This window comes from Agrilus planipennis, unplaced genomic scaffold (assembly GCF_000699045.2).
Source record: "Agrilus planipennis isolate EAB-ADULT unplaced genomic scaffold, Apla_2.0 scaffold181, whole genome shotgun sequence".
Lineage (NCBI taxonomy): Eukaryota > Metazoa > Arthropoda > Insecta > Coleoptera > Buprestidae > Agrilus > Agrilus planipennis.
The window spans coordinates 166,685-186,059 of NW_020438858.1; the positions used below are offsets into that span (position 1 = coordinate 166,685).

The following is a 19,375-nucleotide window of genomic DNA, read 5'->3' on the forward strand; positions in this document are numbered from 1 at the left end:
TGGGTTGTGTGAAAATTCGATTTATTGATTTTTGATATACTTATATACGTAAACAATTTTATGGGACGCTTTTTGATTTTTTTTGGCAGAAATGTCAACTTTATTGGCGATTTAACTTATAAACTGATTAATTAATTAATAGCTTTAGTAATGCAAAGAACCTAAAGACATTATTAACAGTTTTAGACACTAAAGGGCTTCACCCTACCATTTTTTGGAATTGTATTGTATCGTTAGTAATATACAAAATTTTCATTTTAAATTAGATCGTTTAGTTTAGTTAGTTTTTAGTGTTTGTTTTTGATTATTATCTAAAATCTAAACCATATATACATAAATATGTATGTATTATATAGGTGCACCTTCGTAAAAATTCGAATTCATTTAGGTAATAGGAAGTGGGTGAAAATCAATCACAAAGTTTACTTGTTCGACGGGAGTGTTTAGGATAGAAGTTTAACTAACTACGTATGCCTTATTGATAATAAAATATTGATTGTTCAAGAGATACAGGGTGCAAAAAATTAAACGAACGCTTTTGGGATTGAATTGAATTTTGAGAATATGGATTTTCTTATCGGTCTCTTAGGACGTTTCCATCACAATGCTTTTAATGTTTTTTTTGTATAACATTTTTAAGTTTAACGGTTAATTTAGAAATTCGAAAAAGGTTGTTAAAGGTGTATGTTTGGAGCACGGTGCTGTACGGGTGCGAAACATGGACAGTGGGCGCGGCGGAAAACAAAAGGTTAGAAGCGTTCGAAATGAGGTGTTACAGGCGAATGATGAAGATACCGTGGATAGAGAAGGTTATAAATGATGAGGTATTAGAAGGAGTAAAAGAACAGAGGACTCTACGGAAGTCAATAAGAAATAGGTGAGATAGGTTAGTAGGACACCTTCTCAGGCATGAAGATCTAGACAGAGACATATTAGAGGCAGAAACGGAAGTTATGAGGAGTAGAGGTAGACCTAGATTGGATTACTGGGTTGCTCTAGCTTTAGGGAAATACGAAGTTTAGCTCAGGATAGGAAAGAGTGAAAGTACGTGTCCAACCAGTCTTAGGACTGACGACCTTATGATGACATGAAGATTTTTAAATAGTTCCGTTATCATACGTGCTATCATTAGACTATTAGACGGATGGTTTTTGTAATAAATCACTATGAAAAAATCTGGCTCATATAGCACTGTCAAAAACCATTGATATTGCATTTTTGCGACTTAATTACTAAAATTTATTAATATAATAATTTTGAGTATATATATCACATCCGACGCGAGTAGACATGAATTTGCATCTCTGGTGGAACGCATCGCGGTATTTTTCTATTATTGAAACAGGTCTCACGAGGCAACCGGATTTCTCCCCTCTTCAACCATTTGCTAGCATTAAGCCGCGAATTTAAACGAGTCAGTGAGCTGCATTAAGCCCAGCTAATTTCAAAAGTTGATGGTTCCCTTCAAAAAATTTCCGAGCAGAATATCTGCAAAACACTCGCTTCATTCCATCACGAGCCGCCACTGATTCGAATAATTAATAATTGTTAATTACAGTGAAGATATACATATATATATATACACAATTATAACACCATCAAATTAATTAGTTGTATGTGGTTGTATATAATATATGTATATGCATATCAGTCTCATTGCAGTATAAAAACAAATTAAAGTAACATGCTTTACCAGCTCTTATGGCTAAAATACAAATATCAGGGAGTGGTTAGCTGTATATATATATGTATGCATTTATTCATTAATATGTACCACAATTGACGTACAAATGACGCTCGATAATGGTTTTTGAAAAAGCTAACACCATTATAAAAAATAACATTTGCCTAATGTTGTGCAAAATGTCGCGTTACATATCTAGATAATAAATTCGTTCAAAAATTCCATATGCTTATAAAATTTGAGCTTGTTACTAATGTATCAAAATTTGGCCGATCCATGAGTTACAATGGCAGTTTTATTCGGTTCTTACATTATTTGCGGTAAAGATACATATATAGTGCAAAAAATGAGTGCTTTTTTTTTAATGACGATACTTAATACTTGTGACTAGAACTTTCATTAAAAAAGTCGATCGATTCGTAATTTTTATAGGCTAGGTCGATAAAAAATTCGTAATCTTATTACGTAATATAAATAAAATGCTGCCGAAAAAGTTAAAAAANATAAATACTTTATTTGCGATATCAAACGGATACAATGGTAACATGACTAAGAGAACATTTAAAAGAAAAAACTCAATTCTTTTGCAAATTTTTAATTTTTGTTGAAATTTATTGAATCAGGTTAAACTAATATAATTTTATGCGATATCAAGACAAAATAATGTGTTTCTTTTGGGTCAACCTGATGTATAAAAGTGTTTTCAACTTCTTCAAGCATCTAGCTCTACCATAAAATATTGCCTACGGTAGATAAAAAACTGATTTTTGTCTGGAGTTCCACTTATGCATTGTTATCTTGAAAATGTCATTAAAAAAAGACTTTATGTCTATAATAAAAACAAGAATACGGAAGGTTTATGTTGTACATACGTAATGTTATAATATACCATACTTTTGCTATACAATAGTTAGAAACTTCTCTGTGAAATTATTCAGTTTCGTGCACTGTGCAGAATTAATTTGAGTTTATACGGTTTGTTTATGTACACGATATTTAAAGCTACAAGATTATAAATATTTCACTCCATGTTCCAATTTGAACAATTTGGAATTCGTAATCAGGATTTAAATGTCAGAGTGCAATGCCCTATCTGTTACCATAATTGTTTCAAAAGTTACAATTCAACAGCGTACCAAAGATTAATTAATTACCTTTGATCTAAAGAAACGTTTAATAACAATTCCAGACAGACACGGAGTAAAAACAAAAAATACAATAGACATGTACATACGTTAGAATGGTTTATTATAGTACAATAACACAATTCGTACATGCTAAGTCGTTCATATAATTTCGTTTTCAATTGTTGATTCATTGAGAATAATATACATAGTTCTTTATAAATGGTATATAAAAGAAATTGCATACGTACGTATTATATACACATATGCGTATGTATATTGTGCTAACGTGATGATCAAATACTGTCTAATGTATATTCATAATTAAAAAAGTGTTATTTACATTTTAATAAAATTATTTGTGGTTTTATTGAAAATTTCGTTGGAAGTGTGTTAATTAGAAAGATACATTTAAGAGCAATATTTCATAGCAAATTTAAATATCGCTATATGTATAATAATGTTCTACCTATGTATGTTTCTGCGTTGGTATATATTTGTAACATAATTTATTGTGGAGCTATCTCCTCTGAATATCTGACTTTCAGAAGTGACGTATCGTAGGTTAGGTTAGGTTACGTGGAATTAGCAGACAGTTTAAGAGTAATTAAAGGATGGAACTGTGCCTTAGGCCTACATTTGATATCCAAGATGTCGTTTAACTGGAAGTTTTAATTACAAATCACCAACTTTTTGACGTGTTGAGTGTGTTTAAATCTCAATATTTGATTATTCTAGACTCATAAATAAATGTGGGTAAACGCCCGTCGACGAAATTATCAAATTAAATTAGGTTTGACTTAGATTATAGTGAGGGAGAATCCCCTTATTGACTTATGTGAAGTGCTCTTAAGTGGACTTATGTTTTGATAAGACAGGACTCCGTGACTGGGTTGGGTGAAATACTATCCACCAAGTTAGGTTGTGACGCAAAAGGTTTTCCTTATTAACATATGTAAAGCGTCACTTATGCACCATGGGCTTAAATGGTATGCAATAGGCTAGGCTGTAGTGGGAAAAGTTTGTCTGATGAACATGTGTGAAGTGTTACGTACCATGGGTTTAGGTAATGTTATAGTGAAATAGCTTTAGGGAAATACGAAGATTAGCTCAGGATAGGAAAAAGAAAAGGTTAGAAACGTTCGAAATTTGGTGTTACAGGCAAATGAGTAGGATACCGTGGATAAAGAAGAAATGAAGAGGTATTAGAAAGAATAGGAGAACAGAGGACTCTATGGAAGTCAATAAAAAATAGGCGAGGTAGGTTGGTAGGACAGGACATCTTCTCAGCCATGAAGGATTAGTCATAGACATATTAGAGACATAAACAGGAGTGTAAAGGAGTAGTAGTAAACCCAGATTGGATTACTGTTCGCAAATAGTTAAGGATTTAGGACGTTCTAGTTTTAGGGAAATGCGACGATTAGCTTAGGATAAGAAAAAGTGGAGGTACGTGACATGACCTTATGATGATGATGGTGAAAGAGGATTTCCTGAACTGTGTAAGCAAAGTGCTATGCATCAAGGGTTTATGCTGGGTGTGTGTGATGGGAATGGATTTCCCGATTGGCATACACATATAATGTGGCTATGATTAGATTATGATGGAAATGTAAGTGCTGTGCACACCTTCAGCTGTGGTGGTTGGACGGAGCCAACTAGTATTTTAATAATTATCGATGGTACAAATGAATGCTAAAAGCGCTGAGAAATAAACAATGATAAAATGTGATTATTCTTTCTTTATAATCTACCTAGTTTTATTGCCTAATTATGTTTAACTGGAAAAGCGACCTTTTGTGCATATTTCATTTTTTTATGGCAATACCGTAAAGGCAAATCAATTTTTATATTCGTGGCGGCCCAAAAAAAAGGAGCTTAAAATATTAATGAAACGAACATGTGATACGGGTAATAAATTTATATATCTAAGGTATATAACTGCAATAAACTGATTAATGAATAAATAGATTGTATACGTGTATCGGTAACCAATAAAGAGATGCAATAATTTTTCTATTCAATATGAAATTTTTACGCTCACGATATCTATTTAGCGTTTAAAAAAGTTCAATTGGATTTTCAACACCTTACGTTCTTCGGAAGGGGTAATAATTGTTTATACAATATTTATATACAGATCTAGCTTCCTTTGCGTTATTTATGTTACGATCAATGAAAGACTAGTGATTTTATTATCTTACTATTTCTGGCGCCCTTAAAAAAACTTTAAATAAGCGTCCCTTTAAAGACATCGTTTTCGAAATCTTTTAATATTTGCCTGGTTGGTAAACGATAATAACCAATTATTGTTCATAATTAAGAAACTTAAATCTAAATAATTTAATTTTTTCTAGTAAACAGTGCGTAAATGTTATCATCGGTAATAAGAGAGAAAATAAGATTACATATAAAAGTACTTCTTTGATTAATTAACTTACATATTATGAGATCAATCATGTCATCTTTTTTATTTGTTTTATTTATTACACAAGTGCATTCAAAGATTTCAAAAGTACTTTATAGATGGTGCGTACCCTGTAGTAAAGTATAGTATAAGGCGCGCTAAATTTTAATTTAGTTCAAGTTGATCGTAAATAATTCTTGTGCGTGCTTTGTACTTTGAGCGTTTATTATAGTTATTATAGCTAGAAATTTACCGATTGGAGAGCATCGGTGTACGTATTATTATAATATATGCGTGTATATGCGATTAATTGGTGAATTGAAACTCTTTCTTTTACACACCTGATCCTTCGTGATTTCTAATCGAATAGTCCTGAGAATTGACCAGTAATTTTTCAGTTGCTTGGTCAGTAACTCCGATATTTTCTTCTGGATCAACATCGTACTTAGTATATGAATTAGGAGTTTGTTCTGACTTAATTACCTTAAATCTTTCGGACATGATTTAAGTTGTCAAATTCGAATTTGGCACCTGTCACTTAATTAAAACACAGTTTCGCGAACACGCCGTTTTAAGTCAAATTTTGTTTACAATAATGCATACCAACTGCGAAGTACGACTGTCAGCGTTCAGTGAGTGCTAAATAATACGAAAGACGGCGAGTTATACCGGTATCGCATGTAATCCCAATTTTATTCTGTTTGCATTATAAAAAAAAAGCCGAGCCAGTCGCCATCTTTCAACCGACTACGCTAACATTTTATCAGTTCGAAATAGCGGCAGGAGAATTTCACTTGCATGCAGAAAACGCAGGAAATTTGCCCAACAAGTTGCAGAAAACAATATTTTCGATCGACATTCTAATGTACGGAGCAAGTGGATCTTCTTTCCAAAACTATTTCAAAATAAGGGTCTCAGCTGTCTTTCAAAACATTTGTCATTGTTTTTTTTTTATGATTAGCGAAACAGTTCTGCAATAAGTCTTTTGTTCGTTTTAATATTTGAAAATACTTAGTACATGCTCCTTTTATTAGGCCACCAGGATTACATTACATAAAAATTTCAAAAAGTCTGGGCTTCATGGAAAATATAACTTTTTTACAATCTGGAAGTCTCTGTAGAATCACTAAATCATTCATTTTTGTTGTAAAGCAAAGTGATATTTTCCGAAGCTAAATATGTGCTCGTTTTTTAAACAAAAAAAGCTGCTTTAGGGTAAACTGTTTGAATAATAAGTTTAAAAAAGTATACCATATATTAAAATAGCAGAATTGTGAAGCGCCCTTAATCAGGGACGGCTGGTGTATAGGTGTTGCAAAAAAATTAGATATTTAATGTATTTTTGCGACCTAATTACTAATATTTATTAATATAATTAATAATGACTTACATTACACCTGATGCTTTTTGCAGATCATCTTGTACATAGTAGTAGACCAAATGTATTTTCTCGACGTTTGGTCGAGCGTGTCGCGATATGTATTATATTATTAACCTGGGCCGCACGAAACAGTTCTGCGTGAGCTCGCACCACTCTCCTCTGCGAGTATTTACTAGCATAAAGTCGCAAATTTTGACATGTCAGTGAGCTGTATTTAGTGCAGCTAATTGGTGTTTTTACTTATTTTATACGATGGCGAGCGAAAATCTTGTTAATTTCAAAGCAATACGGTTTTGTATTTTTGTGCACTAATTTACGGATTATAATAATTACGAACAATTGCAATTAGAAAGAATAGGAGAACAGAGGACTTTATGGAAGTCAATACAAAATAGGCGAGATAGGTTGGTGGGACACCTTCTCAGGCATAAAGGTCTAGTCAGAGACATATTAGAGGCAGAAATAGGAGTTAGGTGAGGTAAAGGCTAGATTAGATTACTGTTCGAAAATAGTTAATAGTTAAGGATGTAGATAGTTGTACTTTTAGACGAGCGGCATGGCCTAAAGGTTTAGACCATTGCTTAGTATTCGGGAGGACGCCGGTTCGATTCCGGGTCCGTCTGCCTTGGCCCAAGTTTTTCTGTGGTTTCCTTGGTGGAAGATGCTGGGGCAGTAATATTCCACAGATAATCATTCATTCTCTTCTGTCTTCATTTCGTCCGTCTCAACTTTCTCACCCGAACCACTACCCACCCATTCCCACGATTCCTGAAAGCAGGCTGAAGAGGGCCTTCCGCCCTACCTTCCGGCGTAGTCCGGAGGGACTGCTCGGCCACCAGCATTACTAGCTGGTGGGAATGAAACACCCAAGTTTTTTTTTTCTACTTTTAAGGAAATGCGAAGTTTAGCTCACGATAGGAAAGAGTGGAGGTACGTGTCTAACCAGTCTTAGGACTGACGACCCTATGATGATGATGAATAATAGCAGAACATCCACGTCGTTTTATCACAAGCCTTTATTTGCCCCTAGTTAAGCGTATTTTCCACAATTAAAATGAACTTTTATCGGATATTTAATTAGTTAAGCAGAAAAACAAGTTTTTTTTTTATATTGAATATATTTCTATTTGTATATTTGTAACTTTAAATAAATAAATTATTGGCACTTCTAGACTATCAAACAAAGTTAAATACTGTGTATAAAAATATTCTCCAAAGAAAATTGAAACAGTTGATAATATTTTTAGTAGTTGAGATTAACGTTAAGTACGAGTTAATTTTATTTTCAAAAGGTTTTCGTGAAACTAACATGAATTAAATTTTTTTTAACAAGCCTTTAATGTGCTAATTTCACTTTTCTTTGGAGAACGTTTGAATATTAAAAATAAAAAAATTAACATTACTACGTAGTATCTAATTAAATGAAAATTAAACTTTTCGAAATACCTGTTCGGTTATTTTAAATAGAAAATTTCTCTTAATTAACCAATTGCGAACAAGTATTGTAATTAATAGATACATAATTATATCATAATTGTCGAAACTTATATCACTTTCTGTAATTGGACGTTTAGCCAAGCATTGGTTTGTTTTGTTTGTTTTTTTCTTTTGACGGAAACAATTACATATTATGTATATAAACCTAAATGACAGTGACATATTGATATGTATTTACAGAAACATTGGTTAAATAAATGGTGTATCTAGAAGAATACTCTAAACGCGTAAATATAAATACATAGTATGAATACATGTTTAAGTGCGACAACTTAAAATTTAATTTAGTTATTAAATGCAGTTAAAAAGCTGGTTTTCGCGGAATGAGCACCTCTGTTATTAAACAATGTACTCGTCACGTACTCGTATTGGACAGTTTGTCATGTAGCCTACGTTTTTAATTATTATTTATTGTAAAAACATCTTTGGTTTATAAAACCTAATAATAACTTACATTTTACTGTTTAAAGACCGCGCGAACATTCACATAATGAGCTTTAAGTTCACATTATGTTCGAATCAGGGATGGCTAGTGCAGAAGTGCTGCAGCACTGCTAGAAAATTCGATGTTTTTGCGACTTAATTACTAAAATTTATTAATATAATAATTTTGAGTATATATATCACATCCGACGCGAGTAGACATGAATTTGCATCTCTGGTGGAACGCATCGCGGTATTTTTCTATTATTGAAACAGGTCTCACGAGGCAACCGGATTTCTCCCCTCTTCAACCATTTGCTAGCATTAAGCCGCGAATTTAAACGAGTCAGTGAGCTGCATTAAGCCCAGCTAATTTCAAAAGTTGATGGTTCCCTTCAAAAAATTTCCGAGCAGAATATCTGCAAAACACTCGCTTCATTCCATCACGAGCCGCCACTGATTCGAATAATTAATAATTGTTAATTACAGTGAAGATATACATATATATATATACACAATTATAACACCATCAAATTAATTAGTTGTATGTGGTTGTATATAATATATGTATATGCATATCAGTCTCATTGCAGTATAAAAACAAATTAAAGTAACATGCTTTACCAGCTCTTATGGCTAAAATACAAATATCAGGGAGTGGTTAGCTGTATATATATATGTATGCATTTATTCATTAATATGTACCACAATTGACGTACAAATGACGCTCGATAATGGTTTTTGAAAAAGCTAACACCATTATAAAAAATAACATTTGCCTAATGTTGTGCAAAATGTCGCGTTACATATCTAGATAATAAATTCGTTCAAAAATTCCATATGCTTATAAAATTTGAGCTTGTTACTAATGTATCAAAATTTGGCCGATCCATGAGTTACAATGGCAGTTTTATTCGGTTCTTACATTATTTGCGGTAAAGATACATATATAGTGCAAAAAATGAGTGCTTTTTTTTTAATGACGATACTTAATACTTGTGACTAGAACTTTCATTAAAAAAGTCGATCGATTCGTAATTTTTATAGGCTAGGTCGATAAAAAATTCGTAATCTTATTACGTAATATAAATAAAATGCTGCCGAAAAAGTTAAAAAACAATTAATACATATATGTATGTATATACTATGCAGAGTACCTACCTTATAATTTTTCTGTTTTTTTGTTTTGTTTTGTCTATTTTTAAGGCGCAATTGGTACTACTCTTGATTGTTTTGCAGTTGTTTGTGGAACTAAGTAATTTTAATGTAGTTAAATAATTACGAAATGGTCGTTTATCTGTTGCATGAAAAAAGCACTTTAAATACAATTCACGAGAACATAAATAAAATAAAATAGATCTTAAATCTACTTAAGTCTTCTTTTGTCGTTGTACATATATGAAGCGTATTCAATTTTATTTCAATTTTCGAAAATATAACTGCTAATTTTAATAATACTTTTCTTCAGAATGTTTATAAATGTTTATCTCTTTTTTTTTTGTACCGATTACGATTCATATATGAAATATGCCGATGAAAAGTATATTTACTGTTGCAAAGCTTCCATATTCCTGTGTACAGTTACCTGGGTGACGACACAATTTTTATTGGGTCCAGTTTTCCCTTGCAGATCAGTAGTTACATCGGGCTTCCCACTCGCAGATTTTCCAGGCAAATCGGTGACTTCTGGAACGGTTCGTATTTTGATTCGCGGTTCTAATTTACTCCCGTGGGGTTGTTTGTATGAAACGGAAGTGTTAATGGACGTGGCATCTGAGGTACAATCGTCTTCCAAAGAGTCGATTTCTACAGGTACAAACGAGAGATGTTCAGATTCATCGTGAGGGGTCATTGTTGAATAACCGTGGTCTGAATCTGCAGCGGTCAGGGGTTTCCTGTACGCACTAGGGACGCAATACGGTGAAATTGGTTCAGCCTTCTTGGTGTCTTGTAAGAGTCTGTCCTGATGGTTTCCCAATTCGTTAAAGTTTTCACTCAAATTAAAATCACTCATCTGTACTCGGTTGTCGGGGGTCGATGTCAAATAAAAGCATTCTACAGAAGGAGACGTGTAAGATCTGTAGAGAAAAAATAATAGGGCAAGTATCAGAACAAGACCTACGATAGATCCTATAATTGGAACTACGGGGGAAAATGTCGACGGCAAAATATTATTTGGAGACACTTCACTATCACCAGCATGTCCGTATGGTGTAGCCAAACCAAATATACCGTTGAAACAGGTCGTATGGGACGTACAGAAAGGATTTACTAGAGGACTTTCTCCATCAACATCCGTACGGCACCACTCGCACCCTAAAACTCCTAAGCACGATTCGTACGTTAATTGTTCCTCGCAAGACACCAAAGTGCAAGGTCTCAAGTTTAAAGTCACTTTATTTGCCGTTTCTAACGGAACGAAATTGTTATCCTCTGGAACTATCGAACACGTTGGGTTGTTCATAAAGCTTTTGTTGTGATAGGTGCACGTTTCCAAATTTAACGGGCATTCGCAGGGACACTCGCATTCTTTTTGCTCCATTCTGTTGCAGTTCAGACAGAACCTGTCGGTCATGCTGCAGGGGCAAAATGTTGTAATGAATTCGCAGGTAGCGTTTACCATTCCGGCAAAAATGTTTGTTCCAGGTATCGACGTTACCTGATATTTGATACAATGTTCTCCGTGGACCACGTTCGTTAGAACGTCGCTCATGTTCAAATTCAACTGGTAAAATCTCTGTATTGTACCGTCGGCGTAGTTATTGCAAGACATTTTCGTCATGAAGTTTTTATGATTCAGTATGTCGTTGGCCACAAAAGACTCTTTATGGATGATGTGCTGCTGTTCAATAGGACCGTGTCCTTTGGGATCTATCAAGTTTGGGTGATAAATGAGATAGCCGTAGTTATCCATCAGGAAGCACTTGATATTTTTGATAGAACAGAAAGGCATATGTTCCAGCATTAATTTGTAAATGTAACCCAGCGTTACGTCCATCGCCACCACCACTTGTGAGGTAGCATAGGCAAGAGTTACTATGTAACCAGCTCCTCCGGCATCTAGGTAAGGTGGTATTAAAACAGTCTGGTATTTATGATCGGACGCCCGAAGAAACCAAGCACGTTTTGTGGGGTCTAATCCTGGAGAAATGAGTTCACCGGGAAAGACCTGGAACAAGCATCAAATCCTCTGATAAGTAGGTTTGTAAATTAGGGAATGATTGATTCAGCAACGTTTTCTCGACTTCATATCATATCACTTCGTATCATACATAAATATCATATTATCGCTTATTATATTTTTTACTTTCATCTTTTGACCCTTCACTTTGAACCGTTAAGGTAGAATAATTTATAGGATAATATAAACTAAGTTACACAATTACCTCTAAAACTCCACTGGGCGAAGCAATGTATCTTCTCACGATGTATCTGTATCTTAATCCGTCCATATGCTGCGTTCTAAAAAGCTCTAGGATATAAGCTAATGCTACCACGTCATCCTGTATATCTTCTCTCAATCCAGGGCTGGATAGTAATCGGGTGTTGTCCTTTAAATAAGCCATATATTTTTGTACAGTCAATGGTGACATTGACGCACCGGCAGAATGCAGAAATCCGAACGGCGATTTGAACGTGGATGCACTTAAGTAGAGAGCTCCAGCATCTAAATGTTTTAATAATACGTTATTTGAGCTTTATTCTTTATGTGTGTTGTACGCAAATCCGAAATTAGCCGCTGACCGAAATTTATAGCCAGAACACGTTGTAAATTATGTTATCTGCTCACACTGGCGTTTGGAGTCGTCGTAGTCATAGCTAATTAGACATTTTAGGAAATGACTTGAAAAATTGTAAAACGTATAACGTACGTTAACCCTAACACGACCCATAGTAAGTAAAACTGTTTTTGGAGTGAATTTTATCTGAAGCTCCACAAAAAATTGTAAAAATCACAAAAAATCTTTTTGGAAAATCACATTGCTCTCTTCTTCGAAAAGTCTGGAACATGAGAACAATTGTTCTGTTCCAATCTGAGACTTTATGGAGAAAAGAACTACATGACTCCCGAAATGTGAAATAGCAAATAGGTTACATTAACTAGAGTAGCTTCATTTCTAATAGACCTAACATAAAAAGTAATTCAAATTCTGACTTCCAAACGCGTCAAAAAGAGATGGATCAAATAGCGAAATACACAACGCGTTCTGAGTAAAATTTAGGTCAGTGGCTGATTTTGGTAATTGCCGACAATACATATTTTACAATATTTTTTCTTGCCATATAGCAATATTAGCATCTAGCAAGGAGGACTTAGAGATAGCTTTAAATAAAATGGAAGCGGTATTGACAAAACAGTACTGTATGAAAATAAATAAAAGTAAAACTAAAATACTGGTATGCCAGGGAAGAAAAAGTAGGGAAAGAGCGAATATAAAGATAGGAGACGAAAAATTAGAAGAAGTGGCTGATTTTAGATACCTAGGAAGTCAGATAAGTGAGGATGGAAGGAGTAGTAGGGATATAAAGCAGAGGATAGCGCAGGGTCGTGTCGCCTTTAATAAAAAGAAGTCACTTCTATGCTCGCGAACGGTTAATTTAGAAATTCGAAAAAGGTTGTTAAAGGTGTATGTTTGGAGCACGGCGTTGTACGGGTGCGAAACATGGACAGTGGGAGCGGCGGAAAAGAAAAGGTTAGAAGCGTTCGAAATGTGGTGTTATAGGCGGATGATGAGGATATCGTGGGTAGAAAAGGTTAGAAATGAAGAGGTATTGGAAAGAATAGGAGAACAGAGGACTCTATGGAAGTCAATAAAAAATAGGCGAGATAGGTTGGTAGGACACCTTCTCAGGCATGAAGGTCTAGTCAGAGACATATTAGAGGCAGAAACAGGAGTTAGGAGGGGTAGAGGTAGACCTAGATTAGATTACTGTTCGCAAATAGTTAAGGATGTGGGCTGTTCTAGTTTTAGGGAAATGCGAAGTTTAGCTCAGGATAGGAAAAAGTGGAGGTACGTGCCCAACCAGTCTTAAGACTGACGACCTTATGATGATGATTTTCTTACCAAATGTCGCTATCTGATTGAGATGTTTACAAACGTTGGCACTAGGTAATATATCGAGTCTGTGATATATGAGATCGTTCGTGGAAGATGATGAAAACCATGTTACTTTGTCCGGACGAACTGGTGGCGGATTGTGCTCGCGTATTACCATACAGACCACGTATAAATTTTGAACTTGTTGCCATATATATTTTAGCTAAAAAAATTCGATTGTTACGAAAAGCTTTGATATTCTTACTTCCTTTTAACTTACAGTTTCGTTAGCAGTTTTTAGAACGTGTGTTCCTTTACTTTTACTTAGCAGAAGTTCCCGTACTTTCTCGAAATTTTCGGTCTTCTCTATGTAGGAGATGTCGACATAGTTTAGTTGTTGTTTGAAGACTTCAGGTCGCGGATATAACGAATGCATTAAACAATGACCTTGCAATTAAATAGAAACAAAATTGTAACAAATATGTAATACAGCTATGTTTGATTAGTCACTTACCTTTTTTGTTAATTAAAAACGCGTACGTATAGTAATGATAATTACTATAATACGTAATGTTCTCTACTATGTTTAGGAAGTAGAGATCCAATCCCAATAAGCCCAATTCGCCATTGGGTCCAACAGAAGTCGTTATAGATACCGCAAGATCTAAAAGAACAACATTATCTCCTAAACACTGGGTATTTTATTTTTATTAATTGAACCTTTAGAAATTTCGTCCCACGTCGGGTAAGACACTCGTATTCCCAATTCAGTTACGTTAATTTTGTTCATAATGTTGTAGAATCTGGCGGCAGTGAGGCCGATGCTTTGATTTGAGTTTACTGTAAGAAATGCGCCCTTATGGTTGCTCCCTTTAAATTCTATGTTATACTTCGTGTAATTTTGTTCGGCTATCTCTCTAAGAAAGTGCATTTCGTACATAATAGGTTTTGTACCTGAAATATATGTATTTTTATTGTATTAGTTAGCGACAATATTGAAAGTTCATTATTCCACATATATCCATACGTACCGTCAACTACAGCACATGTATTTATAATAACATTATTGTTAATGTCTTGCAAATTTTTCATAATCGTTTCCAAAACTGCTTTTGATTCAGTCAAAGACGATAACATTCCCCTGCTTATATAAACTAACATAACATTTTCGTTGATGTCTAAATTGCTCATTTTTATTGTGTACAAAGCTTGTTGAAATCCTAGAGAATGATTTGTTGGTCCTGCGATAAAAAACATACATAAAGAAGGAAATATAAAGTATTACGGTGTTTTTTGTCTAGTGGCAAAAAAATGGAACCCCATTTATTATACACAACATTTGCTAAAATGTGGGCATTCACCTTCTTACGTCAAAACGAATATACAGTAAAACCTTGATAACTGAAACCTCGATAACGTAATAACCACTATAAATTCATAAAATTTTGTGTTCCTTTCGCCTCGAAGTCCAAAACCTCCATTACTTAAAAATAAAAACCCTCTATAACTTAATCGAATAATTTGGGCATCGCACCTCAGTAAGCAGTGCAAAATGGTTTGAATCGGAAGAGTTTTCTATGTAAAAGACGAAGAATTGCTGAATTTCCTAATTTAGAAAAATGCTTGTTGTTTACATGGCTTAGACAGTGTAAAAACATTAGTGTTAGTACACTTACGCTAAAGAAAAAACCAGAAGAGTTTGCTAAGTCATTGGAAATCCATAATTTTAAAGCTTAAACTTAAACCCTCAGTAAGTAAAAACCTCAATAGCTCAAATTATTTTACGTTTCCCTTGGTCTTTACCTTATCGAGGATCTACTGTACTTTCGTCTGTCTGTCAATCCACTATGTTTTCTTTACGTACGAAATACTTCCCGTTGTCTTAGGATTTTAAAATTTGCCGTAAAGAAAGGTCAGATAGCACAAGCGAGGGAAAAATTTCGATAATCATATATTTTTATTTTATTTCATTAAACGGAAAATAATTGTCAATTACATGAATTTACAATACAGGTGAGGCAAATTGTTCACCTAACTCTCAAAATCTTTTGAACAAAACGTAACATCCCCCTGCCCCTCAAAGGCATTTAAATGAATCAATATGTTCGGTTCTTATCTGCATCTTAAGATGCAATATGGCTTATATTTAGATATTACAATATAAGAAAAGTGTACATGCAATTTAAATTTCTTACATATATCGAAAGTGCTAAAAGGAAATTTTAAGTGCTTTATTTCTTTGTTATATTTAGTTATTATCAGTGTGACTTACAACTGGTCTTTTTACATATAATAGATTTTTTGTTGAGTTCTTTTGATATAATAACTTTGATACACATACAATGTCGTGTTGTTCGTTTCTTCAGTCATCACAAGCAAATATGATTATAGATAAATAATTATAAAATAAACTACAGTTGCTACACAGCTTACCTTAACGATAAATTATACAACACGGAACTATTGGGTTGCTTGCGAGTCCTAATACATAACAAAGTATGCAAATATTATAACTAGCTGTAACCCGTTTAGATTTGAACGGTTTAAAACCGTTCCCACTGTAACCTAACTTAAACCCTTATTAGTGAGTAGTATTTAACCCTTAACATTTTTCAATAATGCTATGATGTACACTTTCATCTATGCACGCCATTAGAATATATGCAATCAACTATACATTCGAGTTTTGATATTTAGGTCCACCCACTTTTTTCCAATTGTTTTCTGTTATCTCTAATTCATCAAACTTCGTAATTTTCAATTAAAATATTCTGATTAAACGATAACATCCTGGTTGTCGAAATTTTTATTCACACCATAACATAACCTAACCTAAGCCCTTAGTGAGTAGCGCTTAAATTTTAACATTTTCAAAAATTTTTATAAGGTATTGGTTAGTGGTTGTTAAACATTAATGACATTAGAATATATGCAACCAAACACACAGTCGAATGTAGATATTCAGAGCCTCCCATTTTATTTTATAAGGTCACTCGTGTGTCTGTGTGTCGGTCTGTCACAGTAAATTTACTCCGAATCTACCGATTAAATTGAAATTTAGTACACATATGAATTTCTGTGATCAAAAGACGGACGCATAAAGTAAATAAATTAATTTTGAATATGGGAGTCATTTTTGGGAGGTCAATAGAAAATTAAAAAACAAAAGTTTTCAAAATTGTATCGTCTGACATATCAAATGAAAGGACTTTTTGTGAGGGTCTCAAACATATATTTTTTTTATAATTTTAAAATAATTAGTTTTAAAGAGTTATTTAAGGAAATAGATAAAAACTGACCAATCCCCCTCCTTTATTTCCGAAACTGCTGAACCTAAAATTTTGAAAAAAATAGAGAAAATAGTTTTTTACTTATAGATCACTACAATGTTAAATTGGTTCTCGAGTTAGGGTTCCGTACGTCCGAATGAAAAACGGAATCTTTGTAGGATCGGTCGTGTTTTCTATCATTTCCAAAATTGGTAATTTTTAATTAAAGTTCCGATTAAACGATAACACCCTGGATGTCGAAATTCCTATTCGTAAGATAATCTAAACTAATCTAACCTAAGCCCTCGGTGAGTAGCATTTAACCGTTAACATTTTTCAATAATTTTTAAAATGTACTTATATCTTAGTAAATGTATAACATTAGAATATCTGCAACCAACTGTACACCCGAATGTGGATATTTAGACCCGTATAATTTTTCCAATTGTTTTCTCCCACCTCTAATATATCAAAATTGCTGATTAAACGATAGTATTCTGGATGGTTATCGAAATTATGCCTACGACATAATTCGATATTTTAATTTTGCCTTGTAACGGTCCAGAATATAATATGAGAGGTGATTGCAGTAACCGTTATGTTTGCAAGGCAAAAACGGCTTTTTGTAGTTCGTAAATGTCTTTTAAATCGCTTGGTAAAGTCGGATAAAATTTTGCTTTTAAACATTTATATTGATTGCCTTTACCGCATTTCACGCATCTTTTGAGGTTTTTCTTTAACAAGAAAGTGTAACTTTCGACCGTTTTGTCTAGGTGATGGACAAACATACAAGCCGTCATGCAACTAAAAATTGTTATATACGACGATTTCAATTTAGAGCAATATTTAACTTTCAATCAATTTACATTATCATACCTCACCACACAAATAATTTCGTTACACATACTTATGTATGATGAAATTTTATGAAAGTATAAGTATATCTATGTGTAGATAATATTTAGGGCTCTATTTTTTTTCAATCTTTGGGCCAAAAACTTCCCTGTCTTTTAAAATATTATAGAATTAAATTGTAAAACTTACCATTTCCTTTCCTGAGGGAATCTATGAATTTGTTAATTAAATATTTGTTGTTATCTGTGGCGGGTGACATAATATGTTGAAAATCACTGAAGGGTGGTATTTGATTTGGCATTAAGCACTGATCTGTAAGGTATGGGGCCCCCCAGTCATCAGAAATACTAATTACGCCTATTTTGTGATTACTGTCCAAAACTGAGACCATTTGTTTGGCTAAAAAAATTTTTTTAATAAAATTGTTACAAATGTGCTGATTATATTCATACCCATTGCTTTAATAATATCTAAATGGTGATTGTTAAGAGTAGCTCCATGATCAACTAATAGCATTACATTTTTGGGTTTTGTTTTTACCCTCTCCATATATAGCTTCCATAAAGTAGACTGATCATGTTTCTTACAATTGAATATTGTTGCTTTAGTATGCTTTCCAATTTCATGAGTGGACAGAAAATAAATTTGTTTCAGGCTTTCTTTATGTTTTCTAACATTCTCTCTTTGCTCATGAAGAACTGAAAATAGGAAATCATAACATATAGATACTTTGCTATTTTGAATATTTGATTAATAGATACATGCAGGTATAATACATACATTTTTGTAATGAAGTTTCTGGATTGTCTTCTTTATTGTTACATGGTACAACATAAGATTCTAAAAAACTACTGTAATTTTTGTCATAGCTCTCAATAAAAGCTTTGGTTTCATTTAATATGTGAAAAGACTCATTGAGCTTTTCATTGATTTTGTTTGCTGTAATTTGCACTATGTTCTCAATATCCTGATAGACATTAACATACTTAAATTCCTTGTATAGCACCTGTACAACGATCGAAAATCGTGAAAATATTCTATTAATTGGCGAAAAATATTTTATTACCTGAATATTGGACACAAAAAGCTCCTCGCTTGTTATTCTTTGAAGTTCATTCCCAAGTTCACTGGCAATATTTTTCAAGTAAAACCCCTTTATGTTGGCCACATTATCCTTATTGTTCGTTGTCTGATTATATACATTTTCACAGGAACACAAGGTATAGAAAAATATACAAAACACCAGAGTTTTTTGTTTGCACTTCATTTTAGGCAGGTTAGGTGTACTATCTTAATTAAACAGACCAAATTCACACTAATTCCATTTTTTAAAATTCTCAGCGGCATTTTATTAACTCAACTGTCTATTTCATGGTTTGAAATTCCTCCGATTTTCTCGCATTTTTAGATAGATAATTTACCTAGCACCTCTTTTGGACCACAATAAACAAACACAGAAGCTCAACACAACTTAAAGCTGAATTAGTTACCATCAGGCCATCAGGGTCTTAATATCGGCTATTTTCGTGCTTTGTCGTGTTCTGTCTACCCTCTTTCATTTCGTGAAATTTTTCCAGGGTTGGGCTCCGGGCAAAACTTGATCAGCAGAACCGGGATCGAGATGTATTAACATAGAAATCGATACCCGATCAATTAAAGCAGACGATCGGCGGTTTCCGTCAATTTTTAACCGATC

The 19,375-nt window shown here is 33.6% G+C and overlaps 3 protein-coding genes across 5 annotated transcripts in view; 1 reads left to right on the plus strand and 2 right to left on the minus strand.

Moving 5' to 3' along the window:
• Window positions 1-5,877, minus strand: part of LOC108739277 (solute carrier family 12 member 4) — a 61,341-nt gene extending 55,464 nt beyond the window's left edge. Inside the window, exon 1 of one of the 3 annotated variants that reach the window (XM_018473106.1) lies at window positions 5,557-5,877. In XM_018473106.1, the coding sequence (XP_018328608.1) occupies window positions 5,557-5,716 (160 nt within the window). In that variant the 5' untranslated portion in view covers window positions 5,717-5,877. The remainder of the gene's footprint in view (window positions 1-5,556) is intronic. The other 2 variants (XM_018473105.1, XM_018473107.1) reach the window with 2 other exon arrangements.
• Window positions 1-19,375, plus strand: part of LOC108739297 (mediator of RNA polymerase II transcription subunit 15-like) — a 66,045-nt gene that overhangs the window by 13,065 nt on the left and 33,605 nt on the right. The window lies entirely within an intron of this gene.
• Window positions 7,777-19,302, minus strand: LOC108739276 (VWFA and cache domain-containing protein 1). Its single transcript, XM_018473104.2, has 11 exons — window positions 18,746-19,302; window positions 18,460-18,685; window positions 18,132-18,377; window positions 17,869-18,078; window positions 14,587-14,796; window positions 14,276-14,509; window positions 14,070-14,219; window positions 13,836-14,002; window positions 13,583-13,778; window positions 11,903-12,183; window positions 7,777-11,685 (listed from the first exon to the last, which is right to left on the minus strand). Exons 1-11 carry the CDS (start codon window positions 18,944-18,946, stop codon window positions 10,063-10,065), a joined length of 3,744 nt encoding a protein of 1,247 aa, XP_018328606.1. The 5' UTR covers window positions 18,947-19,302; the 3' UTR covers window positions 7,777-10,062.

Coding starts and splice junctions, on each gene's coding strand:
- LOC108739276 (XM_018473104.2), bottom strand. CDS start 18,946: ATGAAGTGCAAACAAAAAACTCTGGTGTTTTGTATATTTTTCTATACC. Junction 14,797..17,868: donor TTCCCTCAGGAAAGGAAATG/GTAAGTTTTACA, acceptor TTTTTATCGCAG/GACCAACAAATCATTCTCTA. Junction 14,220..14,275: donor GTGGGACGAAATTTCTAAAG/GTTCAATTAATA, acceptor TTGTTCTTTTAG/ATCTTGCGGTATCTATAACG.